At 37.3% G+C, this 20,470-nt stretch overlaps 2 protein-coding genes across 8 annotated transcripts; one reads left to right on the forward strand and one right to left on the reverse strand.

Moving 5' to 3' along the window:
- Positions 1-251: 251 nt before the first annotated feature.
- Positions 252-7,746, reverse strand: mylipb (myosin regulatory light chain interacting protein b). Its single transcript, XM_079468815.1, has 7 exons — positions 7,567-7,746; positions 6,553-6,743; positions 4,507-4,692; positions 4,194-4,391; positions 3,937-4,101; positions 3,094-3,505; positions 252-1,809 (listed from the first exon to the last, which is right to left on the reverse strand). The coding sequence occupies exons 1-7, from the start codon at positions 7,651-7,653 to the stop codon at positions 1,675-1,677; spliced, it is 1,374 nt and encodes a 457-aa protein (XP_079324941.1). The 5' UTR covers positions 7,654-7,746; the 3' UTR covers positions 252-1,674.
- Positions 7,747-7,804: 58 nt separating this feature from the next.
- dtnbp1a (dystrobrevin binding protein 1a) lies at positions 7,805-20,402 on the forward strand. Of its 7 annotated transcripts, none has more exons than XM_079468828.1 (10): positions 7,805-8,534; positions 9,087-9,140; positions 9,229-9,279; positions 10,088-10,148; positions 10,226-10,358; positions 11,194-11,326; positions 12,303-12,325; positions 17,776-17,931; positions 18,550-18,693; positions 19,250-20,402. In XM_079468828.1, exons 1-10 carry the CDS (start codon positions 8,479-8,481, stop codon positions 19,540-19,542), a joined length of 1,104 nt encoding a protein of 367 aa, XP_079324954.1. In that variant the 5' UTR covers positions 7,805-8,478; the 3' UTR covers positions 19,543-20,402. The 7 variants fall into 7 exon arrangements, with proteins under 7 accessions (XP_079324954.1, XP_079324958.1, XP_079324953.1 ...); XM_079468832.1 differs by having other exon boundaries at positions 7,872-8,534; positions 18,559-18,693; XM_079468827.1 differs by having other exon boundaries at positions 8,082-8,534; positions 19,247-20,402.
- Positions 20,403-20,470: the final 68 nt, after the last annotated feature.

The following is a 20,470-nucleotide window of genomic DNA, read 5'->3' on the forward strand; positions in this document are numbered from 1 at the left end:
AAAAGCAGTGTGCTACCTGAGGTCTCAAAGTATAGCTTTGCACAAAAATGCCTTATGAACTTTGGCCTGTAGGTTTGTCTGTGAGTCTATAGTCTACACATAGTAGATCTATTTACAGAGAGCATTTTGCACAGTGTTCCAGTCTCCCACTTAACAGAACCTCCCACTATAGTACAGTAGTGCAGGTGCTGTAAATGTACATTTTTTAAATAACAATTTATAATCTTAATAAAAGATAATTATATCAATTGCTAACTATGTGTTTTTAATCAAAATTATTATAAGTTAAATCTGTTTATAGATGTTTTAAAACAGTATATTTAAGAAATCTGGCAAATGGCAATGACCTATAAAGAAACCGTATGTGCAACAGTATGAAGTATCAGAAAACAATTCTCAAATGCATACAAATGTTAAACCCAATGGCAATGCTTATCAATTGTACTTTTCAAGACTGTCCAGAGTCATGATAAAATGCAGGTATGACAATGTAGGTACAGTAACACATATCAGTGCAATTACACATACAGTATATCAGTACAGTACGTGCATAAAGGAGTTTACTGTACAGTAAAGCTCTGACACAAAAACAATTGTGTGGACTTAGTACTTGTTAGAGGAAAAATATCTTTACAGCTCTAGTGTCATACTACTAATGCCCGAAGCTCAGAGTTTATATAATATAATTTCTTAAAGATCAATTATAAAGACCTTTATAATTAAATAATACATCTTTTTTCAAATGGGCTATGACAAAAATGGAGTGTATGGCTTTCCACTCTGTATGAATTAGGGTGCAAATAACAGGCATGGAAAGTTATGACAGACGGGTAAGTTAACAAACCAACCAACAAATAAAGCTCGTGTAAACACACAAAGCTTCATGAAGAATAGCCCCAGTGCAAGAACAACTTATTGGTGTTTAATAACCTTTTATTTTATACCAAAAAGGATATGATAATTTAATATGTGTTTTTGAATACTTGCTGCAGTGTAAATAGAATCTCTTTCTAAATGTAGTGAAATGTATTTTTGACATATTTTAAAACCAAAAATGTCATCGTATATAACGGATCATATATATAAAACACCTGTAAAATCCCATTTTGCTAAAATATATGTGGAGTGTTAACTATACATGTGTGGTTACTTTGCATTTAGAATTTGCAACATAGTCAACTTTTAAATGTTTGCTAAAATCTTAAAATAAATAGGAAAAAAATCATGAATTTAAGAAAAAGCATATAAAATATATAACTATGGTATTTTGTGGTTCACAGAAGAATTACAGTAGTACATCTAGTACACAACAGTGTTGTATCCTAACATAATATCTACCAAAATACATTTTTATGCATTTTACAATGTCTGTCTACAAAAATTTACAATGTCTGTCTCCACACTTTGAAAATGACAGTGATATTTAAAGGATAGTTCACCAAAAAATGAAAAATCTGTCATCATTTACTCATCCTTAGGTTGTTCCAAACCTGAAAAAAATATTCCTGAGGTATCGACAGTCAGCCTCACTCAATACAGTTTAGCTGACTATATCAAATATTTAATCATAACATATCTTCTATATTTTTAAAAGAGTGTGGCCAACAGTGTACTGGTCCATGTGCGATGTGCAGGAGTTATTTGTGTTACATTTGGCAGGTCTTTTCTTCATAGCTAATCCTCTGAGGTGGCAGTCCCTCTGGGTGCACTGTATGCAGTTTTGACCTCTGCCAGGGTAAGCAGACTGGCACAGGTGGGTAAATAGATGTGCTGAACACGGTCCACTACTGAGCGACACACTGGGCAATACTGATAAAAAACAAGAGTAAAATATAAATATTTAGACTTCTTTTATCTGCCGTAGTCATGCTAAAACTTAAATTAGTTAATGTGTTGTTTCAACTTTTCAATATAGCTGGCTATTTTATGTACTAGTGATAAAACACTATGATGTCAGGGGGTGAAGGGGTCATAAGCTGAAAATGGAGATTTTCTCACTATGAAGATCTTTTAACAGACACTGATGGTTGATGGACACATCAAGAAGAAACTGTGTGTACTTTTAATTATTAGTTTAACTGGACAATTTGGCACAAGCATGAAAAATTTCATTTGAAATTTAAAGACACAGTATCTGGCTATCAATCCTGTTCTATGTATAAGCGCACCTAACATTTGATTGATTTCAAAAACAAGTTAAAAACGTGAATGTCAATTGTATTAGCTTTCAAATGATGCATGGTTTGTGCTAGTTGATTGAATACTATGGGTGTAACGGTTCTCGTTACCGAACGGTTCTCCACCAACGGTTCGGCACGCGCTCGGACCGCGGTTCATCTTAATCTGACAACGCATTCATAATATGGTAGACAACAGCTCAAATAACGTAGACAAATTTCAATACGATTGACGTATGCTATAATATGAACAGTCATTTATGCTTTCATCACCCGGGTGTTGTGAGCGCGCGAGTGAAGGTAAGACCTGAGCTGCACGTGTTCCTGTTTAAACTAAACTCGTTCGAGCCTTTGCAAAATTAAACATTTAAGTCGCGCGCTGAGAGAAGATCCGAAGAGAGCACAAGGAAAGTCTCAGGCTTTAATGTCACGGAAAAATTCACACATGAAGTAGGTCAACTTGCCGAGTATCTTAAAAATCATGGCAGGTTATGTCTTAAGTAAACAGACGACAAACAATGTGTACAGTATCTGTGTACTGGAACGTTGCGTTCCTCTTAAATCGACAGCAGCATATTCCTGCTATCTGTTAAAAGTCAAAGAGTGCTGTTACTTGTAGCTTGATTATTTGATCTTATTTTAATTTGTCAGTAGTGGCTACTCTGATCATAGCACAAACCGAACAGAAACCGTGACACAACCGAACCGTGTGTAAATTTAACCGTTACACCAATATTGAATACTAATGTTAAACAAAGGTAATAAAAATTTACCGGTAGACACGATAGAAAATGTAAAGAAAAATGTATTGTGGTTCATTAATATATTTATCCGTTTTGTAGATCAGCATGGGAACAATATTAATACATTATTTAGGCATTTTCTATAGTTTGTATAATAGTTACACAATAATCACCTGGAGATGGCCGGCACAGTTGTGGCAGCAGAACATATGTCCACAAGGACAGAACGCAGCATTGATCTCTTGTTCGCAGCACAGAGCACAGGTCAGGGCCTCTTGCAGCCTTTGGAGCTTCTCCCTCAGAACGTGAGTTTCTCTGCAGCTGACACATGTCCTCTCGTCTCTCTCAGCCCGCGGTGAGGGACAGGGTCCGCAGACATCTCTCGGGCCCCCACATCCTGTGACACCCATGCCTGCATTGAACAGGGCACGTCGGGCACGGTCGTACACTTCCTTGGATGTACGCTGGATATCGAAGATGTACCTTTTACCGAGATCAATGCTTTCATTGAGGAACAGGGAGGCCAGGTGACCCTTGAAGTCACGACTATATTGCATCTTCACTGTGCTCATTACCGTGTCACACCTGAGGAGTAAAGTTGCATTTAAAAGAAAAAAATAACTAAAATCATTGAAAGAATTGTTTACTTTATAACGTGTCTGTAAAACACCCAGTTAAAGTGTAAAGATCATCCAAAAGTAAAAATTCTGTCATCATTTACTCACCCTCATGACATTTCAAACCTGTATGACTTTCTTCCGCACAACACAAAAAGATATTTTGAAAAATGTTGTTAACCAGCACCCATTCACTTGCATTGGTTTTGTGTTGATACAATGTGCATGGGGGCCAGTGCTGTTCGATTACCAACATTCTTCAAATTATCTTCTGTTGTGTTCTGCCGAAGAAAGAAAGTAATACAGATACAGGTACAAGAGGGTGAGTAAATGATGAAAGAATTTTCATTTTTGGCAGAACTATCACTTTAAGGCTGATAAAATTCTAGTAATATACACCTGTAGAAAGCATGGATCTCAGTGATAGCACGATATAATCCATTGGCAGCATTGGTGCTGATGAACTTAAATAGATGTACCGCACTGTCCCCATTGTCTTTGGTGATGGTGACATATACGTTCTTTCCAGACTGAGTGGCCATTTGAATGATTGGGTATATGAGTCTGAAAGGGAAAAAAAGATCATTTTATCAAATTGCATGGAACTTATTTATAATTGAGCCACTTGTATGATGCTTGCTCTCAAATATTTGTACCTGTTAACAGGAGTGAAATCTGTTTTGCAGACAAACAGGCCCTCTGGTCCAACCCCAATGAGCAGCTCCTGTCCTTCAGAGTCATGGGCAGAGTGCCACTCCACACCATAGTTGCCGAGAGAGGAAACCAGCTGAAGGGCTTGATATTCCGCGGAAGTCTGACTTACACCCTCCAATTCTTTATGCCTCTTATAAATGCTATGAAAACAATAAAGACAACCTTTATTCCACAAAACAAAACAAACCTTATCTGTATCATTCATTGAAAAGGAGAATTTGTGTTATTCTGACTGAGAACTCCAAATGTTCTTACTTGTTAATGGTGTCATGACTTGGGTCTTGACCATAGATCTGGGAGTAGCAGTACTTGGGTGTGTTATGGTTGTAATCTTCAGACTCTGCTTGAGCCAACAGCGCAGAGAGCTCTATTGCCTGCTCCCTGTCCAACCGCAAGCTTCCTTTGAAAAGTTCCTCTTTCACATGCATCAGAAACAAATGTCTGCAGAGAAACGTTACATACGAAATTTGTTAAAAGGATAGTTCACTCAAAAATGAAACCTTTCATAATTTAATCGCCTCATGTCATTTCAAACCTGTATGACTTTCTTTCTTCTGCACTACATAAAAGAAGATATTTTGAAGAATGTTGGGAACCAAACGACGGTGGTTGGTTTGAAAGCCAATAGGTACCGGCGTTGTTCGGTTACCAACATTCTGCAAAATATCTTCTATATTCTGCAAAAGAAAGAAAGCCATACAGGTTTGAAATGACAAGAGGGTGAGTAAATGATAAAAACATCTTACATCTAAACCTTAAAATCAGTTTTATCATTCCAAATATCTTAATACACCTAACACACCATAACATTCCGCTCCATCACAAACTGTCAGTATAGTCAATTTCTTTGCAAACACATTTTTTTATTTAGATGTGCTGTGTGTAAACAGTACAAGCTAAATATAGACTTAAAGAGAGTAAACTATGCCAACTCCACTACAGCTGAACACAACGATGGCACAAATGAATAAGATATATATAAAGATATATTCAGGCTAGCCACATATACAGTATGTTCACAGAACAGTATGACCTTAGTGCTTCTGAGATGAGCACTCTAATCACATAACAATAATTCATAATAGGTCATAATAATAAGAACATTATTTAAAACCAACTAAATGTATTGTGATGCAAGCTTTTTTAATCACATTGTAATTTGCATAGACTCTGTTGTTGTGTTATACACAGCACACATCTACAGAACCTTTGAAAAAAAGCTGGCTTGACGCCAGGGTAACTCATTCACTCTAAACCCGGTGAACTGGAGTAACAGAAGCAGACTTGTGACATCTGGCACATATTTCTATGCCGTACTTCTACATAAATCACTTGTGCATAAGCAACCTAATACAGTCACACACTATATACTGTATATACACATAGACCAAACATATATATTGCCAAATGATGAATAGATCATAAAAAAGTGACCACATTTAATAAAAAACAGGTTGTATTTTAACATTAACGTTGTTTTAACAATGGCTACAACCTCCATAGTGACTATTTGTTTGCATTATTGAATGTGGTGTAAAAAGACAGAAAGTAGAATAGAAAAGAATAACAAAGGCTGTCTGACAAGGGGTCTGGATCTTTGTCCACCATTGTATAACATTATTCAAGAGGTGGAATCACATTACAACGTGTTTCAACTCAAAAACAGCCAGGCATACTGACACCTCCCACCCCCACCCTCCAAACCAACAGCACTCATCCAACGTGATCAAACCGCTTCACTACACTAGAACACACACTGGAACAAAGGGTTACTTTTCTGAAACTTGATTGCTCAAAATGAAACAGATCCTGACATGCATATACAAATGCATGTGCCACATATGAACTCACACCACGTTGCTTAAATTGCCTCCAGACAACGATTTTTTACTCTATTGTGTGAAAATACAAAAGGCACTCCTTATCTGAAAGCATGCCAGCTTCAAGAACAAACAGGCAGCTCTATTAACTCCCTGCCACTCAGACCAGATACATTATAGGAATGATGAATGTAGATGTGGGTCAAAGGTAAAAAGACAAAACTCCACTGCACTGCTGGGACATCTGTGTAACATACTTCCTGTTTGCGCTCATAAGTAAAACAAATGAAAAAAAAACAGAACGATTACCCACGTGCCTCATGTTCTTCAGAGAACTGCTTACTCAAACAATATTGCAAACACAGACCGTCTTGTTTTTTTCAGGATAGACAAAATAAAGTTTTCATTATGATGCATATGGATGGACTTGTGCTATTGGTTATGACAAAAATATTTGATGTTCACTGAAGTATAACTTTACCTTGTTTCTTCTTGCAGTATTAGATGGGGCTCAACAAAGAACTTCACTCGCAGCTTCAGTTTGCAGGGAGACAGGTTGTCTACTTGTTGAGATATTCTGTTTCTGAGATTCAGCCACAAGATCTCTCCCTTTGTACCGGTGAACTGGAGTCCAAAATAATCCACCTCTATGATTCCCATTTTCTGGCATACCTAAAAATAAACAAATACAAAACATTAAAATCATTTCTGGATGCACGTATGTGTGCTCTCATCTGAATAAGATATTTGGCCACTTTTACTCTCTTTTTACCCTTTCAAAACGTGTTGCATTAGCCTATATAAAAGGGACGTTTAAGTCAAGTGGCAATGTGGTATGACAGCACAGAACCATATTTGTATTAATTTGGTTGTATATAAATAGATACACAAAAGAAACCAACATTTTCTTAATGTCACACAAGAATGAAAATTCTGTCATCATTTACTCACCCTCGCGTAATTACATAACTGTATAAATTACTCTGTTCTGATGAACACAGAGAAAATATTTGGAAGAATGTTATCAATTTTCAATTCTGTGACATCATTGAGTGCCATAGTAGGAAAAATGTAATGGTAGTGACTAAATCAATTCTTCAAAATATTTCACTTTGTGTTCAATAGAACAACAAAATATATAATAAAATAAAATTCCTATGGTAGTGGATGATGTCACAGAACTGAAAATTGCTAACATTCTTACAAATATCTTTCTTTGGGTTAAACATAACAAATAAAGGTATATAGGTTTGAAACAGTATATTGAGACCGAATTTTATTTTTGGGTGAACTATCTCTTTAAGACGTGATCTACTTGCAATTGTAACATAAATTCTAATGCATCTAACAACTTAAGTTCAACACCAATCTCTTGTTGGATTATGTCATTTTGCATTACAGTAATTGTGATACCGTATTTTTGCAGGTAAGTTAATGAATACCGTCAAAGAAAACTTAAGTTTGAAAACTTAACTTCGGAATTCGTGTTGCTCACCTTATTAAGAATTTCTTCTCCGTTTGCTTTAGGATCCCCCTCCACCTCCAGAACAATAGAGTCCGGACGAGTAATGTGGAATAACATAATGACAACAGTTATTGTTTCACAAGATGTCCAGGATTGCTGAGAGAAAGACCTATAAATCGCTGTAAAACTCCGCTGGCTGGCTCGCAGCCCAAGCCCATTGGAAAACCAGCGGGAGAAGGTTTATGAAGCTCTGGTCCTGTAAAGCTCCGCCCCTAAAAGTGAACGAGTCATTCTTTGTAATCGGTTCTTTTTTTAGGATTCAGTCGAGTCGGTTCGCGCATTGTTTGCGAATCACTCGACTGTAATAACGTTGTTTAGGAGAACACCGCGATGTAGGACGAAAAAAAGACTTTTCTACTATCAGCACAATGTCGAGTGAGGTTTCTGGGGACGCTACTGAGGGACAACCCAATGATTCACTGAACCGTTCTTTGAAATGAAACGTTTGAACGGACAGATTCGTCTTAAATGAATCCGACGTCATTGCGCTATGAACTGCGGAACAACCCACACATACAGTTACTACTTTCACTATTAGATGCGGGGTTGTGGAATTTAACTTTCACGTTAGTGCAACAATATGAAGATCGAGGATTAGTCATCATTTTTAACGTCAGGAAATTTGGATGTGATAATTATAATATGGTGAACCTGATTCACTTTCGATTATTTCGCTGGTAAAACGGGCTGAAAACAAACCAACAACCCTAGCGCTGTCCGACGGAGCTAATCCCATCACCTGACAGCCTGTGACGGGACAGCATGTCCTCCAAATGATGTCCGAAGCCCCTGTGAGAGACTAAAAGCACACACAGATATAACCAACAGTGGCTAAATTGTATTTGTCAAGTCCGTGTTAAGGAATTTAACCAGCTCAAGGACATGTTTGAGAATTTCAGAGAGAAGTTACAAACGGTGCAGCAGGATTTCACGTCAGGGTATGTGTCTGTTTTCGTACTCTCCGTGGTGTTTATTAGACGTTTACGGGGGAAATATTATGAACTATAATCTCAACACGTCAAGTATTTCTCAAAAGTGACACATCTCGACTTCTTTGTGCATGTGTTCACTACTCGCAGAGCCGCGAACTCAACGCTAGCTAATGAACGTTAGCCGGCTAGTCACCTCACTCAAAGCAACGTGTTTCTTTCGTTTTAAATGTCAGATATTATCAAAACAGAATGTTACGTATGGACAGAAAGAATGACTATATCAAATGGCGCACTTTGGCGCGAAATTATCTGAGATGCTTAGTTAGCGCAATGCTAACAACTGCCTTCTGAATTATAATACTGTATAATAACTTGCAGCTGACTGTCATGTGATGGGCGAGGTGCTGAAACAGTGGCTGTGTGTCAACATATATTGACCTAGCATGTATGAGCACTATTTCGAATAATTGCTAAGCAGGCTTTTACTGTACAGTCATTGTGTGTTTTCTCGGTGAAATTGGTCTCACGGGTTGTCAAACACTGTCTGCTTCTTCTCAGATTTAAGACATTGAGTGACAAATCTAAGGAGGCTAAAGTAAAGAAGAAACAAAGGTAAAGTATAAAGTAGTTTTTAAGTTCTTCAATTATACTTTTGAAAACAATACAACATATACGTTTTGTTTATGCGGTGTTCCCCTAGAAGAGATGAGCACCTTCCCCAATATTCTGCTGGAGTGGAGTTACTCAGTCGGTATGTTACTTTCCTTTGAGTGATCTGTGCTTCTTTAAAGGGATAGTTCAACCAAAAATAAAAGTTCTGTCATCATTTACTCACCCTCTTGTCATTTCAAACCTGTATGACTTTCTTCCGCACAACACAAGAAGATATTTTTAAGAGCAGGCACCCACTCACTTCTAGTGTATGGACACAAAACCAATGAATGTAAATGGGTATCTGTTAACAACATTCTTTAAAATGTCTTATTTTGTGATTTTTGTAAGTAAGAAATTTAAACAGGTTTGAAATGACAAGAGGGTGAGTAAATGATGTCAGAATTTTCACTTTTGGTTGAACTATCACTTTAGGATGTTACATACCATGAAAATTACCATGACATTGCTCTACAAGGATTTCTCCGTACTGATATCTGTTCATATTTAGTGGTTTAAATATACATAAGGTCTCAACGTTTTTAAAGCGTTTGTTTTTCATTTTTAAAGTCAGGTAAGTGCTCTTTCAGAATTGTCACATTCAGAAAGGTCCATATTCCTCATATATAGCCACATACAAATTAGAATATTGGTAGTCAACAAATATACTGTAAATGTGTCCTATGGTGTGAGAGCAAAAAAACGATGAAAACAAAACACTAAGGCTCTTTTGTGTTAGATATATAATTTATATATACTTTATATTTATTTTTTGACTGCAGGTGTCACATCCATTGCTCTTGAATTGTACAATAAAATCTGTTGATCTGTAATATGAAGAAAATATTTTTAAATAAATATGTTTGGTTTAATAGTGATTCTAAATTACATGTGTTATTTTTCACTAGATATGAAGACACTTGGGTCACTCTTCATAAACGCTCTAAAGAATGTGCTAAAGCCGGGGAGGTAGGTTCACACTAAACAACTGTAATTCAGTATACTGGGGCCATGATAACTCAACACTGGTTGTGTCACTGTGTCAGACTGTAGATGGGGAAGTAGTGATGCTGTGTGCACACTGGGAGAAGAGGCGAGGAGCTGTGCTGGAGCTACAGGAACAACTGCAGCAGATTCCTGGTTTTCTCTCCGACCTGCAGACAATCACCTCACGCATTGGTAAGACATTCACAGTCATCATACCTAAGAAGCCTAGTCAATAACAGGTTTACAGATACCTTTGGGTTATGCTTGAATGTCTCATGCACATTTCATGTGGCCTAAAGAATGGTTTGCTGTGGCATTAGCGAGGTGAAATCACATTGACTGCCTTTGCAGAGCATCTGTCTGGGCATAAACCATCACACTCTGTGATACATTGCACTGTTGAGAATGACTCCTGTGGAGCTCCCATCTGCTGATGTCACTTTCTGTTGTCCATGTTCTAATGTTGCAACTGTTGGCTTCAGGCATTCACATTTAGACTTACAACAAATATCTTATTTTTGACTGACTATAGAATAGCCAGTGTACAATAGTCAGTCTCTTGCCTCTTTGTTTGTTTTCCCAAAGCTGTTTTGAATCTTTATTCTTTTTGATACAAGTGATGTAATTTGAAATCCATTTGTCACCTCAGAATATGTGATTTGCTGATTTGAAGGTTCTTTTCCAGGTAAAGAGTTGAAATGATAAAGAACTGCAATGATTTAGATTCAACATGTTTAATTATATGATTGTGATGTCAGGGTCCAACCTAAGGCACTTGCTTTATATTTTATGCTGAGATTAAATAGGTTACAGAATGTAAATCTTGGATTAATATCATAGGCACTTTTTTCTGTTACCACTTGGTGGTGTTATTGCAGTTCCTGCCTTTGTGCAACTCACACCGACACCAAACAATTAGTTTGTCACTCAGTTTTAGCCATTTATGCTCATTTTATACTTTTAACTCATTTAAAAAATTTCCTTTTCATAATGTTTAAAACGTCATGTTTGCTTTCCATGTGCACAGCTCATCTGGAGGCTGACTTTGAGGAGATAGAGTCTCGTATGATTTACCTGGAGGATTTGTGCACTCAGTGTGAGCATCGGCGCTACAAGCACTTTCAGATTCTACAGCTTGAAAATTATAAAATGAAGAAAAGGTAAGTGTTTTTCTTTTAAACAAAAGCTAAAATAAATAGTATTATGTGTTATCGTAGTTGTTTTTAGTGAGAACTATGGCAGGTAGTTCTTGTTATCAGGCTGTTATATGCAGGGCTATCATGGCATCAAAGATCAAAGAATCATGACAAGCATTTTCTCTCGAGCACTTGCTCATTTAAAGCTAAACATTCAGATTATTATGTAATCTGAATAGGACATGTCTGCGCACTGTACTTCATAATAATTTGTTAACAACATTTGATCCGAAAACTGCAAAACCGAAGGATTTGTTCATGAAGGGTCTGTCCATTTATTACTTTGTAACGTGTACAATGAAGAGAGCATTTGCAGCGTGGTTATTACGTTGCCTTTAGACAGGAATTATTTATGTTGTCTATATCCCTTTTACATGGTGGCAATATTGGGCAGATATTATAAAAGCCAAATTGAATGAGGGTTTGTAAAAGAAGCAATGCTACTGCTACACCTGCACTTTAGATCGTTCATCATTATAATGTATAAAATGTACAATGTACAGTGCATTTTGAAGGTTTGCACAATAGCAGTGAAAGGCCTCATTCAGCAATACGCTTAATGGAAAACTGTATGAAAAGCATAACCAACATAAGCTAATGGAAATCATTTACGTGTGTTGTATAACTATACAGGCATCTGTGATTCTTTTGAGGCTTAATGCTTTTACAGTTTATGCCTGCAGATAAATTATACATCTCTGGCTTTGCCCAGTGAGCTGGAAAGCAGCTGCGCTCAGTTCTTATTGTCCTAAGCTTCTGCGTGCGGGTATTCATTAGTACAAACACACAGATGCAAATGTTCTCAGTGCCAATGAAAAGCAGCAGGTTCCATCTTGGGAAGCAGTGACCGTTTTAAATGGGGCAGACTTAATGTGACATCTGCTGAATTATTGTGCTGTGTGTTAGAGTATACATTGATTCTTATTTGTTTGTGTTTTAGGAAAGAACTTGAGGCTTTCAAAGGTAAGGAAAATCACATTCTTTTCAATTCCAAATGAGCGTAGCCGCACAACATCTTCATTACAAATACACACTCTGCTTTCTTACTTTCGCTGAACATGGTCTAAAAAAAAAGTAATAGTCAACATTTTATCCCTATTGACTTCCATTGTATGATCAAAATGGAAGGTAGTTCCAGGCGTCTTGGAGATGTGGCCTCAGTTCTTATGGATTTAAACTAAAATGGGTTAATCTGTTTTTTCATAATCTCAGACTGAATTGATGATGGTAAACTCTGATCCCTAGGTGGTCCGTTCGTCTTTTGTAGGACTCCTTGTCTATTTTCAAACCAACACAAACAAACTTTACTGCTCACTTTTGTGACCCGAACGTAACTTCCGGTACACATCCGCAAAGAATAATGTCTCTGTAGATTATTTCTGGAAACAAGCAAAAGAGATAAAGTAAATTAAATTACCTAGCAAGTTAAAAGTATGTCCAGCCAATATTATTTTGGTTTACCAGTAGAAGAACTGTTACTTCGCTAAATTTAAATGTGACAAGGTTACACGATCCATTCAACAAATTGTTTAATTAATAAAAATCAATATACAATAATTTTCAACATATTGTTTATTTAATACAATTATTATACTATAAAATATGAATATCAATTTGTTATATTATTAGCCACTAGCCAGACACAGATGGGAAGTTTACTTCTGGCCAGTCACATGTGTCTGATGAAACCGTTTATACAACACTCTCATTTGATTATTACAGTTATTGGCAGAGAATGTTTGGTGTATATTCACTTCCAGCTTCCTCCCTAATACAAGAAATATAAATATCCTTAAAACTTCTTCTGCTCAGATATATAGCAAATATTTAGTGAAATCATATTGAAAGCGAATTACAATAAGGTCATGTACTCTACTGTTTAGTCCCTGATGCATATGTTTTTATTTACCTCAGTTAGTGCTCAACAGTAAGAATAAGTGTGTAGTAGTTATCCAGCCGACACTAATTAACCTGAGGGAGGGCAGAAGTGCTCTAGTGACTGCAGTGTTGTCTTTATGTGGTCTCATGATGCCATTAATTCCACACTGACCTCCAAGGGGTGCTGCCTGCTCCATCTGTTCCTGCCTACGGCTGCTAAAATCAACAGTACATTTTAACAGCATAGCTCCTATAGATTTTTTCTTACACCAAGCATCTCTTTTATTGAAAGGCATAATAGAAAAGGTCGCTGTCATTTTGTGCCATTGAACTTAACCCAAATAACCTTCAGTCTTCACGCCATTGTTCTCATTTCCAAGAGCCTTATATCTAGAGAAAATTCAGGTCAATTTTACCTGAGATTGTGTTATTTTTTCATTCTACTTCCTACAAGTATCGCTGTTTTTTCGGCAGAAGTGGTAAAGAGCGTTTTCTTGGCTTGTGGGTGGTGTTGCTTGAGATTGGCTTCTCTTTAGTATGGGCAGCGTTTCATGACTTCACACCTCAGACTTGATTATTTATTAACATTTTTGAGGGATTATTTGTGTATGTGTTTATTTATTCTACCCATCTGTGAGGAAAGGACCTGTAATGGAGTTTTGTGATGTATGCGGCTCTATTCTAAAGCAAGCACTTGTTCCTGTAGCTCAGTTGGTAGAGCCTATTGCTTGCAACGGCAGCATTATGGGTTTGATTTCCTACAAACGAAAATGTTTACCAGTCAGTTACTTGAAAAATGTAAATTTTAGTAATGCATCGAATGCACAGTGCAGCATTTTGGGTAAACAAATAATTTGTCACCTTAAAAAAAAGACAACATATTTTCAATTATGAGATTAGCTGATTAGTCCCTAAACTGAAAAAAAGCTATGATGGCACGAATTTCATATAAAACTCCATCTGTTACATGACTGTTTTAAGCAGACCCTCACCCCTATATCAGGGGTGTGAATGGTATGTTCCCTGATTGCATCTCCTCACTCCAGCTGCATCCCTGAGCAGGCAATGTATCAACATTACTGGCCGTAGAGGAAATGCTTCAGGAATAGTAAAGCAGCTGAACAGAAGATGTCTGTTTAGTTCTTCAACCTCTTTTTAACTGTGCTCTCTGGCTTTACCAACCCTGGTTTCGGCTCATCGGCACTCCACGAGGAGAAATACAAAATGTCCACGTCGGGAACTCTGGACAGCAGCGTGAGAGATTCTTGTAGGTTTCTTGGCACTCTCGTATTCAATTCTCTATTCTGTTTGAACGGTTTTTAAGTTGATATAATGTGGCGATGTCATATTAAAGTTCAATGGAAATTCTGAGTCTGTTTGTCGTCTGTTTGGCAGGCTTTAGTAGTGCTATTTTAGCACAGATTTGGGTGCATACTGTGGATTTGGATCTGAGACTCATGCTGGTCTACTGACAGTAAAATACTGCTCACTGTCTTGAGCTACTTGTTATATAATTGTCAGCAAGATTATTCTGCACCTGTGCATTTCATGGTACAGAAGCAATGTTGCACATATTACCATGACACCGTGTTACTTTTACATGTAGTTATACTTAAACATTAACAGTTTTTGTCTTCGTGAGCTTTTTACATATTTTCTTGGACTATTTTTGCATGGCTAGAGTAGCAAGATCATGTCAAGTATGTGATGATTATTGGTCCAGAAGAGAAGCTGAAACTGCAAATTTGATGAACAGTTGGTCACCTTAAAAACACAAAATGCAAAAATGTAGGCAAATCAACCTTCAAAATAAACATATATTTTAATGAATTATATTATGCAGTAATAAACAATATGTAACCACTGAAAAATATTTTGACACAAACTCAACTGACAGATAGTAATTGCACAAAAATGATATTTTGTTCTCTAAACAGGTGCAGCTTTTTGTAAAGAGCTGTGGTTGTTTCCTTCCTATGCTTTTTGCATAGTGCTCATGTTAGCAGAGGTGGCGATCATATCATACTGTCAGACCTCCTTCCTCCACTGACTATACCCTCATAGCTTAAAAGAAACATTTTAAACAACATAAAATACAAAGTCATGTCATTATCTATTACGCATGTGTATTGAAAGATGAAAAACAAAGCCATGACAAAGTCTATACATTGAACCATGAATGAAACTGATGGTCTGTGACTTTGGCTAGTTTTCATGCTTGTGTAGTTAACAGTGACAGGAAGGGGTGTCACATTAGCATTTTCACGACATGATAATTGTGACCAAAAGACTTCATGGTAACAATTTTCAGTTCAAACAGTTTTAAAAAATCAATCTTTAATTTAGTTAATTTCGTGTTTCCTTGTTTCGGATATTGAATCACACTCAAAATGCTGGTTTGGGTAAAATATTGATAGAACAAACGTTGGGTTAACAGTTAACCTATGCTGGGTTGGGTAATAACAGATTTAGTGGCAGCTAGTGGTTAGGTTATGAAGCAACTAACTGCTCACTCTACGCCTCCCCCTTCCTTTTGAAGCACTTCGGTGGCTGACACAGGACTAAGATGTCATCACGTTTTCACTTCTTTGCTGAAGGATATAATGTATTTACGAAACACGTTCTATAGAGCAGTCTGCCCTTATAGGGCTACTATAGAAACAACATGGAGAATTCCATGTAAGGGAACCCGTGGTGCATATACATAGAAATAGCTCATTCTGAGCAGAGCCATTGATAGAGAGAGAGTCCCGTCAACTCCGTTGACTCCAATGGAACAGTTTTTTCACAGCAATGGCAGTTCATGGAGGCTCTCAATAGTTCCCAGAAGTTACTAGTATCGCATGGAGACCCACTGGCTAAACAGACCCACTGACGTAAAACTTTTAACCCATTTAAAGACGTAAGTCATTTAATGAATAAAAAAATTAAGCATTTAAAGAGAAAACATAACTTCCTGGAACTATCCGAAGGCTCCATGAATCACGTCACGGGTGAAAATTTGGAACTTCCGTTGGCACAAATCTCTCAATTGGCTCTGATTCTGAGGTAAATAAAACGGTTCATTATGTAAGGTCTTTATACACCTCTATATAATGTACATTATATTGCATTTCTGTCAGTAGATCCTCTTTAATATCACACATTGCACCTGAAAAGTGAACCAAAAATATTATGAAATGCATTTTTCAATTGCCCTTGTATACATGTTTGCCTTAAATATGGATGTACATTTTTGTGAATTTGCTTCCCAAACAAAATTTTACTATTCACATGAAATGATCTTGAAAAGTTTCAAAGTACAGAAAAAATAATGCTCTACTTGAATCTATAAAAACTGCCTGTTGTTGGTGTAGTGAAATGAAGAGATTAGACTATAATGATCCTGCTGTGAAATGTATAAAAAATAAAAGCATAGCTAGGTAAATGGGGTTGACCTTAACAAATTACAAGGCTGAAATGGGTAACAGTGCTTTCTAGCAGTTTTGTAGTGCACATGCTCGCATTCAGTACAGCACTTTGGTATAATACTCTTCGGGCACCTCTCTGTTTAATAAGAGCATGTGACAGGACTGTGGTTAAGCTTGTATCTTACTAACAGAGGCGCACTGAACTCTCAGCTCACTCAGCTCTTTCGAAAAACTAATTGTCCTCACACAATACACGGGAGGATAACAGTAAACAAAATCTGCTGTACAATACAAAAGAGGAAGTTTAATATTTTCTATTTTGGTGTGCTTGCATGCACTTGCATATAATAAAGTATTTTACTTTAGCACTGAGGACAGTTTTCTGCATAACCATGTCTTGAAATAAGGCAAGGAATTCGCAGGGAATAAGGTCTGATGGGAAGTTTGAACAATATGTTTTGCATAAATACAAGGATGAGAAGAAAGAAGGATTTACATTTTAATGTGGAAACTAGATTTTGAATATCACACCCTAGTTTCTTTGAGAGGATGTTCGTACCTCACCCTTTTTTAGCTAGCAACACCATGCACATAAATACACAGTCTGTGGCATTCTGATAGTACAGACGGACTTCCTGCTACTCAAAAAAAAGAGTATACACTTCCTGTGAGACGATTTCTCTGCACAGTTAATATGAATGCCACCCTTACATGCACACACACAAAAGATGCATTGCATTCTCTGCCCACCATAAAGAACAAGCAGCCTTACACTCTGTGGTAAGCCAACAGGCTTTAGGAAACACTTATTAACAGAAGCAATGTAAGCAAATTTTAATTTTAAACTTTCGAGCAAACATTTCACAAAAAGTAGTAAGTTTGGTTTCCATGATAAAGCATTGTGGTGTGTCTGCTTTATTTCAGAGAGAGAAATTGGCAAAATTATAGAAGTCATTTATTTGTAAAGCAGCTTTGTTTGAGTATTTAGTGTGTGTGGCTAGACCATCCAGTTAAATTTCCTGTTCAGTTGGTCTTTGCGATTTTTCTTTCTCTCTCACTGTCTCTCTCTCTCCAGCTTGTCCCTGTCATGTTGTAACCTACTTGTTATTTGATGTGTGTGTTTAGCGGAGCTCGATACAGAACATGCTCAGAAAGTGTTGGAGACGGAGCATGCGCAGCAGGTCAAGCTGAAGGAGCGGCAGAAGTACTTTGAGGAGGCATTTCAGCAAGACATGGAGCAATACCTCTCCACAGGATACCTGCAGATCACCGATCGCAGGGGTCAGTTACTTATTTTTATACACCTGTTTTCACATACCTGTTGAAATGCACTTTTTCTGTTTATTTTTACTCCTCCTTATATGTAGCGTTATATGTAACATTTAGTCGGTAGTAACAATTACATAAGACATATATAAAACTTATTACTAAATGTCTAAATGCAGTATTTTACATTACTTTTACATACTTTTCTTTTTTTGCAAATAAAATACTAGTTGATTCATAGCCTGTATCATGCACTCTACTGTATATGATGTGTTTCCAAAGGCAGTGCCCATCCCTTCATTAATATTTGACGTACAGTTGCTCTGTTAAATGGGAGTTTAAAGGGATAATGCCGAGATGCTTGATGCTAAACTGATGGGCTTCTCTTTCCTCTCTTCTGTCTGTTGATGCTGTCCTGATGTGTGAGGTACGCTGTACCCCTGCATCACCCTTTCTTTGGCACGTCCTCTCTGCCCGAACCCTCCCTTGGTGTGTGCTATTTCAAGAAACTTGCATGTGTGATGTGTAGAATATTTTATATTCCACAGCTAGATTATGAAGTGAAGCAGTCAGTATCATCTGTCTCTGCTGGTTTTGTGAAGTAATAGTAAGCTTTTTTATTTTATGGGTTAGATCCATTAGGCAGTATGTCCTCAATGGAGGTGAATGTTGACCTGCTGGAACAGATGGATCTTACAGACGTGTCCGATCACGAAGCCCTCGATGTGTTCCTCAGCTCTATTGGTGATGAAAGCAGCGCTCCAACTCCTGACACAGGTTGGGTTTGATGGGTTTTGTGGTCAAATTTGCTCTCTGTTTTAATGTTTGCCTTTGTTCTCATTATTAGCTCTATTTTGATTTATAGCTATATCTTACTAAATCAACAATTTGTAAAATTGTGAACTGAACTGATCAGAATAAAAAAAAATTGCCTTTGGGAACTACATATAGAAAGGAAGGACTACATACATGTTGCATTAGTTTCAAGGTAATGCCTCCTGCATTGTTAAAGTTTTTATGCCCATCAGTGTATCAGAGGACATCATTTCATGAATAAATTGTGTGGTGGTGCATGTAGATTGTAATGAAAGTTTCAGTGGATTCATAATTTTGCTGATTTCCCCTAAAATGTAAGCAGAATATGTAAAAATGTGCAGTTTCTGTGCTGACTCATTTCAACATTCATACAGTATAAAAGTCGAGTGTGTACAAGCCGAGCACATTAGATTCGCTCTGTCTCTCATCGCATGTTCAATTCAGGGTCATAACTCAACTTGGGATGCTAATTAATATTCTGAATTAGATGGCGTGACAATTTAACCTTGTTCAGCAGGTGGCCCAGCTCTGGAAACTGGCTCATCCCCATCAGAGATCAGCCTGAAGGTGCCCTCTCAGACAGAGCTACGACAAACCGCCTCCTCCATCTCTTCCACCTGCACTGACAGCTTCAGCGGGATCACCGAGGGTCCAGACGATGAAGATGCCAGCGAAGAGAGCTGCCCTGGAGACTCACCACAGGTCCAGTCGGATGAGGAGGAGGTCCATGCGGACACGGCCCTCATGAGCCTTCCAGAAACAGAGGAGCCACTTAAGAGCTCAGACGACAGCGACACACCGGCCCCCTAGTGGCCGTGGAGGAGAACCACACTTGAGTCAAGTTGGTCTCTTAAAGTAAAACCATTTACATCAGGGTTCAGACAGAAGCAGTGCTGGAGACTGAGCGCTTGCCAAAAAATTTACTATTCTTCATGGCATAGTGTGACGCTTGGAAAGGAAGATTTTGGAACCTTGTAGAATGCTGTAAGTGCTCTGTCTAGAGAGCAGCTCTTTCAGACTGGTAGCACTGTGATTTTTGATTTATTTACTCAAAAAATCAGGACAATGTATGATACGATTCTTCGTATTCGGCTAAATAAGAATAATGGCTAAAGTAATAATCATTTTACAGTGTTTCTGCTAATATCACACTGTAAATAAATGTTGCATGAGTTTGTAATGCAAAGGTCAGTTTTGCATATGACGTTTAAGTATATACTGAAATAAACTTCAAATAAGACAAGACACTGGAACAAGTCTGAGTGTAGAGCCAATGATCATTAAAAATCATTATATTTGGTGGTCTTTGTGAAATCTTTGTCACAAGATATTTTCCCAGGCATATCTGGTTTTAAAATAGTTTTCAACATTTGGACATCTGGGACACATCCTCTCCATACAGCAAACTTTTTCTCACTACTTAAATCCCTTACCACTGGGGAAATTACCCAGTTTGCATCTTTGTAGCTGGAGTTAAAGGCAATGAGTTAAAATAAAAGTAAATGTATAGTTATTTTGCAAAAACAGATAACATTTTTTTAAATGTTAGAAAATCATGTTTTTTAGTGTGTAAGTTGGTGTATTTAATGAGTTATTCTCACTTGAACAAAACAACCCCACTGCAGTTTGATATTATTTGGAATGTACAATAAAAAAAATTCTGAAAGTCGAGTTATCTGTTTTGCAAATTAACTCTTTATATAGTTTTTTAACCTTTTTTTATAATGTCAAATTGCTA

Source organism: Barbatula barbatula (assembly GCF_947034865.1).
Source record: "Barbatula barbatula genome assembly, chromosome: 12".
Taxonomy (NCBI): domain Eukaryota; kingdom Metazoa; phylum Chordata; class Actinopteri; order Cypriniformes; family Nemacheilidae; genus Barbatula; species Barbatula barbatula.